This window comes from Carassius gibelio, chromosome A14 (assembly GCF_023724105.1).
Source record: "Carassius gibelio isolate Cgi1373 ecotype wild population from Czech Republic chromosome A14, carGib1.2-hapl.c, whole genome shotgun sequence".
Lineage (NCBI taxonomy): Eukaryota > Metazoa > Chordata > Actinopteri > Cypriniformes > Cyprinidae > Carassius > Carassius gibelio.
Window position 1 is genome coordinate 20,230,240 of NC_068384.1, and position 17,760 is coordinate 20,247,999.

At 37.1% G+C, this 17,760-nt stretch overlaps 2 protein-coding genes across 4 annotated transcripts in view; one reads left to right on the forward strand and one right to left on the reverse strand.

Moving 5' to 3' along the window:
• On the forward strand, positions 1-12,190 carry LOC128027799 (serine/threonine-protein phosphatase 2A 55 kDa regulatory subunit B beta isoform). 2 transcript variants are annotated; one of them, XM_052615689.1, is made up of 10 exons: positions 1-673; positions 1,095-1,193; positions 2,097-2,194; positions 2,796-2,937; positions 3,050-3,162; positions 3,235-3,412; positions 4,905-5,069; positions 5,456-5,625; positions 7,179-7,270; positions 7,350-12,190. In XM_052615689.1, exons 2-10 carry the CDS (start codon positions 1,136-1,138, stop codon positions 7,675-7,677), a joined length of 1,344 nt encoding a protein of 447 aa, XP_052471649.1. In that variant the 5' UTR covers positions 1-673; positions 1,095-1,135; the 3' UTR covers positions 7,678-12,190. The 2 variants fall into 2 exon arrangements, with proteins under 2 accessions (XP_052471649.1, XP_052471650.1); XM_052615690.1 differs by having other exon boundaries at positions 1-657.
• LOC128027798 (C-terminal-binding protein 1) overlaps positions 9,985-17,760 on the reverse strand; it is a 15,102-nt gene continuing 7,326 nt past the window's right edge. For both annotated transcript variants that reach the window (XM_052615688.1, XM_052615687.1), the window contains exons 3-9: positions 15,855-15,999; positions 15,566-15,772; positions 14,039-14,253; positions 13,818-13,948; positions 12,857-12,984; positions 12,581-12,695; positions 9,985-11,193 (exon numbers count right to left, since the gene is read on the reverse strand). In XM_052615688.1, the coding sequence (XP_052471648.1) occupies positions 11,007-11,193; positions 12,581-12,695; positions 12,857-12,984; positions 13,818-13,948; positions 14,039-14,253; positions 15,566-15,772; positions 15,855-15,999 (1,128 nt within the window). In that variant the 3' untranslated portion in view covers positions 9,985-11,006. The remainder of the gene's footprint in view (positions 11,194-12,580; positions 12,696-12,856; positions 12,985-13,817; positions 13,949-14,038; positions 14,254-15,565; positions 15,773-15,854; positions 16,000-17,760) is intronic.

The following is a 17,760-nucleotide window of genomic DNA, read 5'->3' on the forward strand; positions in this document are numbered from 1 at the left end:
CCAGACTCATGCTCTGCTCTCACAGACAGATGCGGTTACCAGGCAACCACTCTTGAAACTCTTTCAGTATGAGGCTGGAGTGGGTGGTTGCTGCTCAATGTGACGATGAGCTGCTCTCCCATTGGCCACAACTCCCTGACCAGTGACACGATTGGACGAGAGTACGTCACTCAGCATCTGTGTGTTTCCCTCTCAGTGATATGCTTTGGAGGAGGAGTCTATGCAGCAGAATAGACAGAATTGTACCCCTCCCTCATTCTTTTGCACAAACATCACTATGCCTACGCGCCTTCCAGCTGTCCTGTGTTTACCTCTGATATCAGGAAAACCCAACAGGAATGAAATGACCGGTAGAGTCCTCCGGGTGTAGATGCATCCAAACCGAGGCAAGACATTCAGTTTTTTCTTCAGCATTTTTTGTGGAGTTTATATTCTGTAGAGTGTCATCAGCCTCTTCGTGTGGACTTACCGCTCATAAATCCCATGACGCTTTGCAGCAGACCTTCATGCTAATGGATGAGAAAAAATGGATGGGTGTCATCCATCAAACAAACACAAACCTTCACAGACAATTTTTGTACAAACCTACACAGCAATGGAACTGAACGAATATATCAGCATCTGAACACAACTGTTAGCACAGCGATGTGACTGAAGGTAAAAGAGTGTTTTTGTAAGCATGCCTTGTCTTTCATTTGAATTTTCCTTTTTTTCATGCTTTTTATGATGTTTACGTGCATAAATGTGCTTTGTGATCTTCTTTAATGGCCATTTAGTGCTTTTGGACCAGATGGGGATGTTTGTGTATATGTGTGACAGATCTAGGATCCCCCCACAGCGATAATCGAATGTTTATGTAGATATAGAACAAGATTAGATCCACTCATCTCTAATCTAGGAACCCAAAACTGATCTGGATAATTGTGTTAATTTCTGCTGGCACTCATGTGACATGCATGTTTAAATATCAGCGTCTGGAATGATTCCAACAGAGGAGAGAATCTCTCTGGCAGACATCAAAACACCAGTAGCATGTTGTAACCCTTCCACTCACATTTTAACGCTCATCATCATGAGACTCCGCCTCTTTGCAGGATTGGTAGAGCTGCAGACCTGCTCTTGGTTCCGTCCCAGAATGCTGAGCCCAGTTCTCTGTTCAGATCTCGCAGCTTTGGAGCCAGAGTACACAGAGGGTAACACACACACACACACACACAATCGTACGCTACAAAATCTCACAGTAGCTACACTGTCAGTCAAAGGTTTTTACACACTTAATTGAATTTGTTTCATGTAAGGCTTTCTTGAAATGCTTGAAATTAGTTTTTTATACAATAATAAACATCTTTATATGAAGCAGTCAACAATGTGGGAACTACTTCAATACTGTTAACATGCATGATGCACCTCGTGACGTTTTGTGAAGTGTTCAGCAGTGTTACTTTAATATCAGATACAATTATAGTTTTTAATCATTTGAATCATTATATTTTAATTCACTTTTATTTTTATTTTTTTTAAAAATTGTGATTTTGTTGTTTTGGTCATTTTTGTTATGATTTATTTTTATCTCAGTTTTGTTATTAGTAATTTTAGTACATCAGGTTAAACTAAATTAAAATGAGAAATTATTTTTAATTAACAATTTATTTATTTATTTATTTATTTATTATGTATTTGTTTCAGTTAAACTAAAATAACCATGGTGTAAGAATAAGATAAAGAAAGTCAAATGATCATTCTGATTCAACAATTTGATTAATGCCTAATTTCCATATTTTCATTTGTGCTAATTCATAGTTTTGATGTTTCCCATTATTTAAAAATGTGAAAATTAGTCATAATAAAAAATAAATAAAAAATGAAATGTCCAAACTTTTGAATAGTGATGGAACTGGTCAGAGACACTTTTTGACCTTTGTATTTGTGTTCACAAACAAAGTGAACGTGCACAGCTTGGCATTTTTTGTTTACTTTGGCAAAGCAGTGTTTGACCGAGGCCCATCTGATCTCCAACAATAAATAGAGGCCTAAGCAAGTTTTTGGCAAAACCAAAAGTTAAATCTTTTTCTTTTTCAATCTTGTGTGTGATGCAGCGGATGTCATCTCTACGGTGGAGTTCAACCAGACTGGAGACTTCTTGGCTACGGGAGATAAGGGTGGGAGGGTTGTCATCTTTCAGAGAGAACCACAGGTCAGTCATCTCTCACAAACACATTTTTTATGTTTCCCTTTTTCACAAACTTCCTATTGAAACAGGAAGCTAAATGGGTCAAACTGAAGCATTTTTGGCTTACTCTCTTTCTTTTTTCAGTCAGTAACATTCAGTTTACATCACAGTAACATCTTGGCCCAATACATGTTTAATGTGCATATCTTGTTTACGCTAATTCGGTGAACTTTTTGCATTCAGATGATCTATAAGTGGGCAAAACCACAATGCTATGATTTAGATTCATGCATGGGGCCTTTAATTACAATCAAATTATTTATATATTTTAATTTTATGTTATTTACATTTTACTATATACATTATATTTATTATAATAAAGATTGTTTTAATATTATAATATTTACATAGTTTATTATTATAATATTTACTCAAATATCTTAATACAGGAAATAAGCAGCAGAATTAAGATAATAATAAATAATTAACCCTGTTGACAGACTGTACAGATGCTTTTTCCGCTGTTATTAACATTGTGAATCTAGCAAAGTTTTAGAAGAATTAATTCATTCATGAAAAAAGTTACTACTTTCCGTTGTCTTATTTCCTTACCTCTCTCTTTTAGGGCGAATATAATGTTTATAGTACATTTCAGAGTCATGAGCCTGAGTTTGATTACCTGAAAAGTTTGGAGATTGAGGAAAAAATCAATAAGATTCGCTGGCTGCCTCCACATAACCCTGCCCACTTCCTCCTCACAACCAATGGTAAGAGCTGAAACGCTTGCTAACATCCTCATGCATATGCTTGCAACTTATATAACACAATGCCAAAACAGCACAGCGCTGTGTCTTTAAGAATGTCATAATTTCTTGTCAGATAAGACCGTAAAGCTGTGGAAGGTGAGTGAAAGAGACAAGCGAGCAGAAGGCTATAATCTTAGAGATGAGAAAGGCAGACTGAAGGACCTCTCAACAATCACCACTCTTCAGGTGTGCAGCATTTCTCCTTCGGTTTGCTTTTGTTTCTTCTTGTTGCATGATGTGAGTTTCTGCACTGTCTAGGTCCCTGTGCTGCGGCCGATGGATCTCTTGGTGGAGGCGTCCCCGCGGCGTGTTTTTGCTAACGCACATGCATATCACATCAACTCCATCAGCGTCAACAGTGACTGTGAAACATACCTGTCTGCCGACGACCTGAGAATTAACCTGTGGCATCTCAACATCACTGACCGCAGCTTCAGTATCCTCATGCGTTTTACTGTAAGATAGAATTACACAGAGACATATGGGGGTTTGTAATTATGCCATTTAAAGGTGCAGAAAGCAAATTCTGAGAACTGGAATTTGAAATCACCAAAAGAATCAGACCCCTATCTTTTCTTTTATGAATTTACGAACATGCTATTCAACACAGGCACCTCCCACATCACCACTTGCCACGCCCCTTACTGGTGATTGGCTACAAGTCCGATCCACTTTCAACAGCGTTTCTCAGAAATCCCTTACTGCACCTTTAAGCAAAAATAGATTTTGAAAATGTAATACTAGAGTGTTTTGGGTGGCTATCATAGCATGCTATACAGTTGCTAAGTGCTTTTAGTGGCTTTTAACATGTAAGGCAGCAGACAATATCTTTTCAGAAGGAATACAGAAGAAAACATTTCGCTAAGAGAGTGAAAACTATAATGATTGCTATATAGATGCCTCATTAGCATCTGTTGCTATCTGTTTCTTGCTACGCTAACACATACATGACAAAGCTAACACAACATTAAAAAGTTACCATAGTTTAAAAAAGAAAGTGTTATACTGAGTTAATACATATAAAAACACACATTCCTACCTGTGAAAGGTTATCCAATTTCTTCTCAGTTTAAATCCAGGTGGTTTTTTACAACCAGAGGTTGTGCAATGTTGAGGCTTTATGGAAAACTCATACATTTTTACCATGAGTGACAACATGTTGACCAATGCATCAATGGAGCAGTTGAATGTAGAATCTATGTATAGATTTCTATGACTATATTACAAACCAATGGATGATAACGTTCTGTTTATTTTAAGCACACTCTGCAGTTTTTTCGTCTGTTGCTTTAAATGCGGGAGCTCTGATTGGCTTTGAATGTTTTTATCATTCATCAACTGGAAAAAAATAATTATGTTTCTGATTCTAACAATATTGTTGCTTTGTGTCATAATCATAATACAGTAGTGTGGATCTCTATTCTCAAAGAATTAGAATGATTATTAAAACTTTATAGTTATAGTGATTGTTATTGTTATAGTTATCATTCTTGGTGTGAACAGGCCTTAATCATGGAAGCCTCTATCTACCACTGAATTAGAAATAAAACATGGTAATTGCACATTTTTATCTCCCAGTTCTGATTTTTTTTTTTTCGCAATTGCGATATTATTTAACAAAGTTATTTTTTTTTTCACTGCTACACAGTTTCAAGATAAAGTCAGAGTTGCGTGACATCAACTCGTAATTGGAAGTAGTAAATTCAGAATTGTGAGGAAAAAAAAGTTGCAAAAACCATTGTTTTTTCAGTGGTTTTCAGAAACAGTAAAAGGCTGTAAAATTCAAATAGATTCTGATTGTCTGTCAATGGTTTGACCATTTATCAGCTGGAAAAAAATCGCTCTGAAAAAGATTATTAAGATATAGTTTCTCAATTAGTGGTGATATAAAATCTCAGTGTTGCGTTTCCTCAGTGAATTTCTCTCAGATATCGTGGATTTGAAGCCAGAAAACATGGAGAACCTCAGTGAGGTGATCACGGTGGCTGAGTTTCACCCTCACCACTGCCACCTGCTGGCCTTCAGCAGCAGCACAGGAGCCACGCGCCTCTGTGACATGAGAGCGCGCGCACTCTGTGACCAGCACGCCAAGCGTGAGCCGCGCATGCGCATGCAATACAAGATGATACTGCCAAGCAGGACATTTTCCTGGATGAACATACTCTGATTGTCTTGAAACAGCATTCCTGTCAACCATACCCATTAACTACTCCTGAAATCAGAGTGTTGTTCCAAGACTTACAAGGATGTTGATTCAGGAACATATCCACTAAAACACCCACAGTACAAGTGTTATCAAAAGTCTGGGTTTTTAGGTTAAATAAAATGAATGTTAAATAACTAAAACTTTCAGATTTGAAACCCATTGTCATAAGGTGTAAGGTGGTTTACTTCTTTTAGTGTCAATATCTTTACACCTTATATGAAATTAAATGTTTTTATATTGTAATGCCATGTGTGTATGTGTAATCTCCATTAGTGTTTGAAGAGGCAGTGGATCCATCCCGCCGATCGTTCTTCTCAGAGATCGTTTCCTCGGTGTCAGATGTGAAGTTCAGTCACAGCGGTCGATACCTGCTCACGAGAGATTACCTCACTGTTAAAGTCTGGGACCTCAACATGGAAAATAAACCAGTGGAAACATACCAGGTGTCTCACCGACTCACTCATTCACTCACACATTCACACAAGCTGAGGCCTCACAACGTTCTCAGTCCGTATGAAGCTGGTCTGGCCTCAATATAAAACAAAAAGGGGAAAAAAGTGCCATGGCATACTGCGTTTCTTGGACATCCACCATGGTAGTACCATGGTATTACCAGTGTTTTTTTTAAATTATGAGACTCCTTCCTGTAAAAACAGAAATATGTGTAATATTATGAAGAGGAAATGATGTTTGCAAAATTAAATTTATTGCACTAAAGAGAAAATAAAACATTAAAATAAGTGGAAAAATATTTACTTTAAAGCCTCTGCCATACACACACACACACACACACACACACACACACACATGTTTGTTTTTGTGAAAAGTGGGGACATCCCATAGGCGTAATGGTTTTTATAATGTACAAACTGTATATTCTATCGCCTTTCACCAACCCTACACCTAACCCTAACCCTCACAGGAAACTTTGTGCATTTTTACTTTCTCAAAAAAAAAACCAATTCTGTATTATTTATAAACGTTTTGAAAAATGGGGACACATGTCCTCATAAGTCACCCTCTCCTTGTAATACCTGTGTCATACCCATGTCATTATACAGAGTTGTGTCCTGATATGTCACAAAAACATCCCCACACGTACAAACACATACAATTTAAAAGTTAAATATTAAAAATAAGTTATACCAATATTGCTATAGTTAAAGCTAAAACTAAAATAAAAAAAAATAATATTTTAAAAAATAATAAATAAATATAAAAAATAGCTGTTGTTATTTGAAATGAATTTAAAAGAAAAGTAAATCTAAATATTAAATGAAAAACTAACAGAAATAAAATGAATTTAAATATTAAAATTAATGAAACTAAAATTAAAATAAAATTAATGCTAAATAGAAATAATTATAACAATACAATTACTAAAATAAAAATGACAAAAATTAGCTAAAAACTAGAAAATGAAATTTTATTAAAATATTAAATACTATAATCCTATATAACTGATACTAAAATACAGCCATATGCACATTATATAATGTAAAATTAAGTAGGAATACAATAGATTTTGGTAATTTTCCTACATTAATATTATTATTGTTGTATTTTATTTTTACTAGTGATTATATTTCAGATTTTTCTCTATTTTGGAGTAAAATAATCTTAAAATAACTATAATTACCCAGGTCTTAAAGCATTTGAAACCTGGTAATTGCTGTTTAATATATATTATAAATTTTTCAGGGCCCCTTGGAGGGCCATATAAATAAATAAAAAAACATTTCAGGCAATAGTGAGGGCAGCAACAGTACATTTCTTTGAAAAAAAAAAAAAACAAACATTAAAAAACCTTTCATTCTCTGTTGGCAAACAGGAAAATTAGAGGTTTTACAGCTACAAGCAACACTCCTGTTATATGGTTATATATATAAAGAAGCTTGAATGCATGTATCATGTACTAAACGAGACTAACCTTAACTCGAATGTTTTTGTACAGCATTCTCTGGCTCTTTCTTTCTCATGCTTGCTTGTGTTTTAGGTCCACGACTACTTGCGAACCAAATTGTGCTCTTTGTATGAAAGCGATTGTATTTTTGACAAGTTTGAATGTGCCTGGAACGGAACGGACAGGTGAGGCCAATAACCCTCAAAACATCACCTTTGACCTGTGAAATATAACCCTCTCAATCCATCTCTTCTTCCTCTGCAGCGTGATCATGACAGGCGCTTACAACAACTACTTCCGAATGTTTGACCGGGCGAGTCTGCGCGACGTGACTCTGGAGGCCAGTCGGGAGGTGTGCAAGCGGCGGGCCGTCCTGCAGCCGCGGCGGGTGTGCGTGGGCCAGAAACGAAAAGAGACAGACGTCAGCGTGGACAGTCTGGACTTCAGGAAGAAAATCCTCCATACCGCCTGGCATCCCAAAGAAAACATCATCGCCATCGCAGCCAGCAACAACCTCTACATTTTTCAGGACAGACTGACGCCCAACGGACATCACAACACGCCGGAAATACAGAGTGCGCCTCCCAAATAGAAGACGCAGCCAAATCTGACGACCTTCAGTATGGTGCAACACATGCTAAAAATCAGTTCATTTCTTGCCCTTTACGATCACATTTCTGATCTGGAATCAGTGTCGCCAGCATCAGAACAATCTCAAGAACTATTATGAACATATATAACCTCGAAAACTGAGTAATACAAACTGTAACTGTGATCCTGAATGAGAATGTATCGCTCAGATTCAGTGCTATCGCATGGCATGCAGTATGAAAACTTGAGTTAGATAATGTTCAGCTACTCAGACACGTGATTTAGATCGCACATGCATGTTTACAAAGCCGTCTGCTCACGAACAGGGCTTATTTAACAATGATGATTGTAAACGAATCGGAGCCTTTACGATGATTTATAATGCTCTGCAGTGCTTGTTGAATTAATGTCCGTTCTTCTCAGGCTTTAGTTTTCTTTGGTTTGACAAACTGCTCAGGGACTTTCTAAGGCCTCTTCTTATGTTCGGTGGCAAAATGCACCAAAACGAAATCCAGAACAAGCAGAGGACAGGATGCGGGAATTATGGAGGTCTGCTGAGAGACATTGCTGGAAGAAAAAACAGCATGTGCAGGGATCAGTTTCAATGCTGAGTCATCACTTCCCCCCACCTCAATGTGTAAAGAACATTCCCAATTCAACGCTTCTGACCACGTAATTACAGGCGCTTGCTAGCTTGTGCACTGGTTTCATAGTGTGTTAAAGAAATAGCTCTGCCAGAAATGAAAAACAATCTCCCACCCTCATGTCGTTCCAAATCTATTTGAGTTTCTTCCTTATTGTGGAACAAAAAAAAGAGAAATTTAGCGGAATGTTCATGATGCTCTTTTCCACACAATGAAAACATACAGTAGCTCTTCAGTATATAACAGTTATTAGACAGGCAAGGAGTAATGTAGTCTGCCGCTGATGACGTCAAACGTTAGTCTACGATGTAGTCAAAAATAGAACCGTTTTTCCATTGTGTTTTTTAAAAGTTTCATGTATACACAACGTTTTCAAAATGATTTGCGTTCACACATATCTGCGAAAATGGCCAAAAGTGTTGTATTACGTATGCTAGGCCAGTAGTTGGCGCTGATCACCTTGTTAGTAAACAGTTCCTGTAGGGAAGTGATGATTATATGATGTATATGATGGTTTTAATATTGGTGAAGTAAATAGACACTTTGCTGAAGAAGCGTTAGCAAACTCTTGAGCAGCAACAACGCCATTGTTGTGAATGTTTGTTCGCACTTGCCTTTAAAATAGATACTTAGCATGTCTACATACTGAACACGTATTACGCACGTGCATAACGTCACCGCTTTCAAAGAATCCCGTATTGGGTGTTTACATGGAAACGATAACAGTGGCGATTTCAAAAACGTGCACTTTGAAACCCGTTTTTAAAATTATGCGTTTTCAGTCTCCAAAATGCTGTTGTTGTGTAAACAGGCAAAATGCATAAAAAGTAAAAATGTTGTCGTGTAAACAGCCCCAAATATGTTAAAGTGTTAATGAAATTTAAATGCTATAGTGGAAGGAGAAAATTTTTGCGATGAAATGGAAGTAGCGACGGATGTACATTTGAGTGAAACGGATTATTGAACAACCAATCAAATTACAGGGAGGGACTTGGTTCTGTGCACTTGAATGGAGGCAGATCTGAAAGAGATCTTGTAGTTGGTTGTAAAAAAAAAAAAGGGGGTGGGGTTTATGCAGATGAAGTGACTAGAGAAGTTTGGCGTAAAGTCTGCACTTTACTGTAAGATTGAGCTATTTTAAGAATTATTAGGTCTATTTAGAACTATTATTCAAATCAAAATGACATCAAAAATGTAAATTCGCCGTGAAAATTTGACATATTTCCTAAATCTGTGTTAATAATTGTATTTCTCCTCACTCTACGCAACTACAATATTTTCTAATGGATCTACCTGCAAAAAAGTTATTCAAATTTGCTGGTATTCAGCCTAACCATGTCAGGTTAATTTAGTCAAAATATTTTAATTTAATAACACATTACTGGAGCTTGATAACCCCAACTTCTCCTTTTGAGCAGCATGAGGGTGAGGTTCGACAGAAATCCTTTAATACAAAATCTTCACCCACTTCCCCTGTCTGAACTATTTCCAGCATGATGCCTGGTTGGTATCTTTTGATCTGCATATTACAGAACTAACGTCGACAAGAGTGCGCTCACAGTGAATGTGTTCTTATCCTGAAATGGGTTCAAATACAAACGAAAACCTGAACTGAACCTGCACTATTTCGGTTGTCCTGGCATGACATCAGTGAAATGCTGCTGTGTCGTTTAACTCGGACTTTTATTTCATTTAAAATAATTCATACAAATGCATACAGTCACAAACATTTCTTTTTGGATTCTGTTTAACAAAAAATATTCATATCTCATAGTATATATAGTATGTATATTGCTAGCCTACCACTTTACCAGGAAGGAATCTATGTAGGCGATGGAGAGCTGCAACGATCCCGGCATCCTCGAAAAACACGAAACAATCAAGTCGCACACAAACAGGCAAGCATTAAGCCAGCTTAGCACAAGACAAAGACATTTTTTTCCTTTTTGTTCAAAAACTGAACATTTTCTGTTTTCTTTTTAACCCTTAACACATAAAGTAATACATGCTCCGAAAATAAAAATAAAACATACTGTGTGTAGTTCTTTAAGTACTGCACTGAATTTAGACTACAAAAGACAAATGGGTACAAAAAACAATGCACTATGTGGTTTAATTTAAAAGGAAGGTGGGGGGGGGGGGTAAATTTTCCTGAGAGGGTGTGCAAATCCCGCCTCTTTTGGTGCTTTTAAAATCAAAGGAGCGAAACGAATATGCTTTTTGTTATCGTATCGTATCGTATCGTAATCAGGTGGTAAAATGCCTGCCTTAATGACGTTTCTATTTTTTTTTTCTGGTCTACAAACCACTGATCATGTCCTTAAAACTGTACACAAACAGGTAACATTCATGTAATAGCTACTGTTGTTTTAACAATGAAACCCATTAGACGGACAAAATAACAGATAAAAGATCGCCCACTGCACTTGGACAGACTACAATCTAAAACAGCAGGGTTTTGCATCAGGGAGAAGTTTCAAATCCACAAGACTTTCTCTTTTTTTGTTGTTGTTTTTTTTCCCACTGGTTACTTCAAAGAGCGCAGTCCTCTACCTTCAGTCAAGCGTTGGCTTCTTCAGAGTCGTGGGTGTTTTTAGTGGCTGGTTTTGGTGTCCGCTCCTCTTCTTTGGGGTAAAGAAGGACCAGGAGAGTTCTATAGTGGTACGGAGAGCTTTTAAAGAGGGGGCTACAACTGTTCGTTGGGGTGCTGCTCTCTATCGGGTTCGGCTTTGCCGGTTTGGCCGGGTGACGGGGCGTGCGAAGGGTGGGCCGCGGTGGGGAGGCTGTGGGTGATGGGTACGGTGCTTGGCATGATGCCCTCCACTGGAGGAGGCAGACCCCCTGAAGCTAGGCTCACGACGCTTGGGGGGTACCTGAGGAAGAGGAATAATATTAAACAGCAGTGTCAGCAACACCTGGAACAGTCTCTGTTGAACTAAAATCTTACTGCATTATGGTGGATTAAAAAATGGATGGTTAATTCCACCTCTACAATCTGATTGGATGAGCCACGTTTAAATGTAACACCACACGTATGATGTGATGCATCGTATTGTACAATCTCCATTAAAAAAAGTTTGGGGTCAGCATATATATATATTTTTAGAGAAATTAATACTTTTATTTATCAAGGATGCATTAATTGATCGACAGTCACAGTATAGACATATTGAATGTTATAAAAAATACCATTTAATTCATATAAATGCTTTTGAAATTCCTTTTTATTAAGGAATCCTGAAAATCAGCTTTGCCATCACAGGAATACATTTTATTTTAAAACATATTAAAAAGAGAAGTTATTTATTAACTGTAAGTTTAATACGTCACAATTGAAATGCTTTTACAGTGTTTTTGATTAAATAAATGCAGCCTTGGTGAGCACCAGACTTCTTTCAAAAACATTTATAATTTTATAAATTAACATCATAAAGTTAAGCTAATGAACTATCAAGTAACTACATTACTTAACCTTACTATATTATTAAAAAATCTTTTATTGTAAATACATTTTTATTGAAAATGAATATTTTATAATATTGCTAATATATAAAAGCAGTAAGCAGCATGATGCTGTATGGTGTATTGAAATTAAAATTTCAATAGTGACTATACACAGTTTAATCCAGTTATCTAGTCAGTTCTTTTCAATAAATCAGTCGAAAAGATTCACATATCGAATCATTCATTAGTGAATCAGTCTTAATCAAAACTATTTCAAAAAATCTTATCCAGCAATCATAAACAACTGAAAAGGTCACAGAAATGGATGTCAAAAAAAAATCCATTACATGCCCTGTGTCAGTTTCAATAAATCTGTTTTCAGTTGTTGTTGTTTTTTTAAATCATAAAATATGTGCATATGAGCAATTCTGTCTCATTTCATTTGCAGTCATTAAATCTTATATAAAGTACATATCATGATTAACACTGGCTACTGTCCACTCTGCTCTCTAGATGTCGTAATGGGCAATGAACCCATATCAGTCAATCATTCATTATTTTCCTCATACACGTGACATGGGTGTTTCAGAGGTGGTTACAAGTGACATCACTGAAGATTTTCTAAAAACATGCAGCAAGACTGAGAGATCCAAAGTACTGATTATAAGCAGGGTAAAAGCAATCTTGCATGGCCATCTGTGGATTATTCTTTCAGCAGAAGTCCTGGTAAAAATGGCTGTGCACATACAAAACAGCAGCACCACCTGTATCCAACATTCATTTACGATACATGAGTTATTCAGTAGTGTGCTGCACCTGTAGGCTCCGTTGAGTTCTGGATGAACAACAGTCGGGTCCATGCCGGCCCAGTGCGTGGTCTGTGTGAGGAAGTCTTTGTTGACGCAGTTCTTCAGGCTGTCTGGAATGCGCCCTGGAGGAGGAAAACAGCTTCATTACAGGATAACCCTGAGTCATTGATCACAGCACATCAAGCCTGCGGAGCTGCAATCAAAGAACAAGGTTTTCACTCAACTGCACTCTCAAATCATTTGACAAATGGCAGCTCTGAGGCAGTCAAGTGTGGTGACGTACCGGTGATAGCACGACGGATCTCCCGCGCCGCCTCCTCACGCATCTCAATGGAGGCCTGCTCGCTGTACCACGCCGCGTGAGGGGTGCAGATCAGGTTGGGTGCGTCTTTGAGAGGACCTTGGCTGAAACTGAAGTCATATTCACTCAATGAGCGTGAAAAACTAAAATAAGCTGAAGCATAGGAAATAAACTCAAATGAAACTAACTAAAACTGATCAAAGCAAAAAATAAAACATAAATAATAATAATAATAAATAAAAGAAATATTTAATACAAATAACTGTAAACTTTTTTAATTATAAAATTATAACAACCAATTAAAATAAATTATAAAAACTGAAAAAAAAATATATATACAGAAAATATCAATAAAATCTATCATAGTATATACATGCTAAAATAATAATAACTATATTATCCTAAAAATTCAGCTTTGCATCACAGAAATAAATGATAATTTAAAGTATAATTAATTTTAAAAACAATTATTTTAAATTGTAATAATATATCACAATATTACATCTTTTTCTGTATTTTTGATCAAATAAATGCAGGCTTGATGAGCAGAAGAAACTTATTTCAAAAACATTAAAAATAGTAATGTTTCCAAACTTTTGGTCTGTACTGTATATATATATATATATATATATACTACAATAATAAAATAACACTGGCTTTCACAACTGGTATGAAAGCAATTTAACATAATTTACGAAAGTGCACCACTATTTATGCTGCTTTTCTCCTTTGAAACTGCCTTCAGGAAACAGCTCGCATTCGTTGCATCCCTTGTAATGCATTTGTAGCAAACAGACGCATATTTTGTGGGGTTTGTAGCCAAATAACAAGGCGAAAAATACTCGTAGAGGCAGAGTGGAATAGAAACAAAGTTTGGAGCAAGCCATCCATCCAAATGTCAAAACACCACGATTCTTCAACATCAAATGTTGTTGTTGTTCACCTGAAGGGCTCCGTCTCATGGACGTCCAGGGCTGCTCCTCGTATCCTGCCCTCTTTCAGAGCCTGGGCCAGAGCTTTCTCATCCACCAGACCGCCACGCGCCGTGTTCACCAGGAAAGCCCCCTGACGCATCTGCGGTCAACACACAGTAATGATCACACAGCAATGTGGCAGCAGCTTACGTATGCTCTGGTGCTTGTGACTGTAGGCTGTAGACGACACCTGTTTGATGGTGAAGTCGTTGATCAGATGGTGGTTGTGCTCGTTGAGGCTGCAGTGTAAGGTGACGCAGTCGCTGTGGAAGAGCAGGTCCTGTAGGGTGTTGACTCTCTGCAGTCCCAGGGCTCGCTCCGTCCCGTCAGACAGGTACGGGTCGTAGAAGATCACGTTGAAGCCGAATGCTTTGGCCCTTAGTGCCACCGCCTGTCCAACACGCCCTGAGAGCAGACAAAAACCATCAGTAAAAGAAATGCATAAATTAATGGTGTATTAAATTAGTTCAGTATAAACCCTGTCAATACAATAATGCCTGTTACAAAACAAGTTTCATTAAAATGGTGTGTAGTTGAGTTTCTTTTCTTACAGTCTGACAAAAAAAAAGCAGAAGAGAAGAGAAAGATAAAACTATTTAAAATGCATCGGGATTGTATTTCAGGAAGAAGTGAAATGTGTGCAGTATTCGATTGAGCTTATTTTATGCATTATATCTACTGTTTAAAAGTTTGGTTTACATTTACATTTATTCATTTAGCTGACGCTTTTATCCAAAGCGACTTACAATTGCTATATATGTCAGAGGTCGCACGCCTCTGGAGCAACTAGGGGTTAAGTGTCTTGCTCAGGGACACATTGGTGTCTCACAGTGGATTCGAACCCGGGTCTCTCACACCAAAGGCTGGTTTAAGATATTATTTTTTGAAAGAAGACTCTTAAGCTCATGAAGACTGCATTTATTTCTTTTTTTAAATATACAGTAAAAAGAGTAATATTGTTAACTATTATTAAGATTTTAAATGTTTTCTATTTGAATACATTTTAAAATTGTAATTTATTCCTGTGATTCAGAACTGAACCTCAGTTTTTAGCGTCACATGATCCTTCAGAAATATTATCAGTGTTGAAATTATTATAATTTTTTTATAACTAGTTTTGCTAGTTTAGATTTTTATTTACTCAGAATTGTCAGAATTGTTTGACATTCAATAATGGATATATCAACATATACATATATACATATATATATATATACATAAATAGATAGATAGGTGGATAGATAAAATTTTTCATACTGATCCTAAACTATATAAATAAATAAATAAATAAACACACACACACACTCACAGACAAAACGTTATTTTGTAGTGAGCCACTGGCAGGCGGGAAAAAAAAAGCACTGAAATGAGGAACTGTATACTTCACTCTTTTTTTCTCGGTGAAATAATTACTTTTGGTTGGACAGAAACGCAGATCACGGTCTACACACATTACAAACTGTTTCCTCTCTGTTATCTTCAAAGCCACTGGTGTCTCCATAATTAGGATTTTTTTTTATTCTGCCTGCACCAGTGTATTCAGATTTACTCATCCCTAAACAGCACATAAAAACAAAACAAACAGCAGCTGGTTCCTTCATATCTCGTTCAGAGGATCTCTTTCTGTCTCAGTCGGCGGTTCTTAGCCAGAATACACAGGGAAGTGGATCAGACTTCACGTCGAGAGTCTAAAGTCTGGCTATGTGAGACCACACACCTAGACCAATGATCCCCAGCGTCTCCCCTCTGATCCGGGCCGCCCCAGACGCCACCTCCCGGATCTGCTCCACGCTCTGGACCCGCGTGCCCTCCCGGAGAGCCTGGTGCAGCCAGGTGGTGCGTCGGTACAGGTTTAGGATGTGACACATGGTGGAGTCTGCCGTCTCCTCGACTGAAGCTGCGGGCATGTTGCAGACTGCTATTCCTGAAGACGAGGAAGGGTTACGGTCAAACACACACTGTTGTGCAACATGTGGGATGTAATGGAAAATCTTCTTAACTATTACCTAAGTCTCCGGCAGACTTTATGTCGATATTATCAAAGCCGCTCCCAATGCGGACTATTATACGAAGTGCTTTGAACTTTTCCAGGTCCTCCCTCATCAGGGTGATGGTGTGGTACATGAGAGCACCCACTGCTTCATTTAAAACCTGAGAGAGGGGAAACAAACTACAGTCAGTCTATGAGAAGGAAACAGCTCTCAAACTGAGGGGCAAGTCGAAATGATTTCAATCTTAACTAATCCTAAATACAGTGAGTGAACCTCGGGAGCCCTGCACATGCCATATATTTATTGTGTCTCATAACTTATTCATTTGTTCCCTTGTTTTAGTAAATCAAATCCATGTTATACGAATGTATTCCCTGTTTTCGATTGATTAATTAAAACGAGAGAAGAAATTAGTACAACATGCCCACAATTTATTGAACGATGGAACTAATTCTTCAATTGTGGGAACAATTTAACTAAAATGAGAAAACAAATTAATATGTCATGGAAAGGAACAATTGTTGGGGGAAAGTTACTTTTAAAAGTAATGCGTTACAAAATTGCGTTACGCCATAAAAAATAACTAGTTATTTTTAATTAATGTTTTTAAACAACTTTAAGTAATGCAAAAGAAAGAAGGTCTTGCGTTACATTTACATTAGTTTTTCTCGGCTGGACTGGGCTTGCTCGTTTGTTTTTAATATAAAAAAGTTCTTATTTTAGGAAATGCACATCTGTACAGTAGAACTTTCCAGCTGTGCTGTCAATCTGGATCGCTTGAAGAATACGATGCAGGAGAAGAAAGTTAAACACTCTTCAGCAATAAGATGAATAAAAAACAAACAAACACAAAAATGTATGTTGATCTAAAGTAATTTTGCTTAGTATGGTTGACTTGGGTCATTGAAGGTCAGCAGCAAAGACACTGATTGATAAAAAGCGATTAAATACACTGTTTGTTTGAGTAAATGAATTACTCCGGGATATTGGTGTGTTTGAACTCAGAGGGAGAGTCAGCCACATTAAAAAAAGTTAACAGCTTAAGTCATTTGTGGATTAATGCGTATTAGAGATGTGAACCATTTAAAACGATTCAGTTCCATTTGGTTCAAAAAGATCCGGTTACATCGAATGATTGGTTCACGAACCGGATATCACAAACTGCTTTGTTTTGAACTGTCTTACAACAGACACGGAAGAGAAGACAATGCTGAATAAAGTCGTCGTTTTTGCTATTTTTGGACCAAAATGTATTTTCGATGCATCAAAAAATTCTAACTGACCCTCTGATGTCACATGGACTACTTTGATGATGTTTTTCTTACCTTTCTGGACATGGACAGTGTACCGTACACACAGCTTCAATGGAGGGACTGAGAGCTCTCGGACTAAATCTAAAATATCTTAAACTGTGTTCCGAAGATAAATGGAGGTCTTATGAGTTTGGAACGACATGAGGGTGAGTTATTAATGACATAATTATGATTTTTGGGTGAACTATCCCTTTAACATATTTAATTACTGCAGGTTTGCATCATACTTTGAGTTTGCATTTCAAAGTTTTTATTCATTTTGAGGAATACGGAATTTGTTTTTGTGTATTGTAGCTTTTAAAAACATGCCTATAGTTTTTGTTTGAGTTATTTTAGCAAACGAATCGGAGCAATGTTTCCTTAGCAAATAGCTGAAATGTTTCTTTTGTATTTCAATGATAATAACCCTAGTAAAAAGAATGTGGGGACGTGTTTCATTCTCATGAGCTAATTATGCACTTCAGGGATCATGTTTTTACACTGCCTCAGGATTTTCTAATCAGATTAACAGAGGAAAACTCTTTAGAGCAAAACACGAAGATCCCCACTCACAAAGGGTTCATGATGATTAATCAGTTTACTTGAAAACACTTGACATAATCTAATAA

Bases quoted from the DNA above. Each gene is read 5' to 3' on its own strand.
- LOC128027799 (XM_052615689.1), top strand. From the start codon at position 1,136: ATGCTGAGCCCAGTTCTCTGTTCAGATCTCGCAGCTTTGGAGCCAGAG. The intron at 3,163-3,234 runs GTGTGCAGCATT...TGCACTGTCTAG, and splicing joins CAACAATCACCACTCTTCAG to GTCCCTGTGCTGCGGCCGAT. The intron at 5,070-5,455 runs GTGAGCCGCGCA...AATCTCCATTAG, and splicing joins CTGTGACCAGCACGCCAAGC to TGTTTGAAGAGGCAGTGGAT.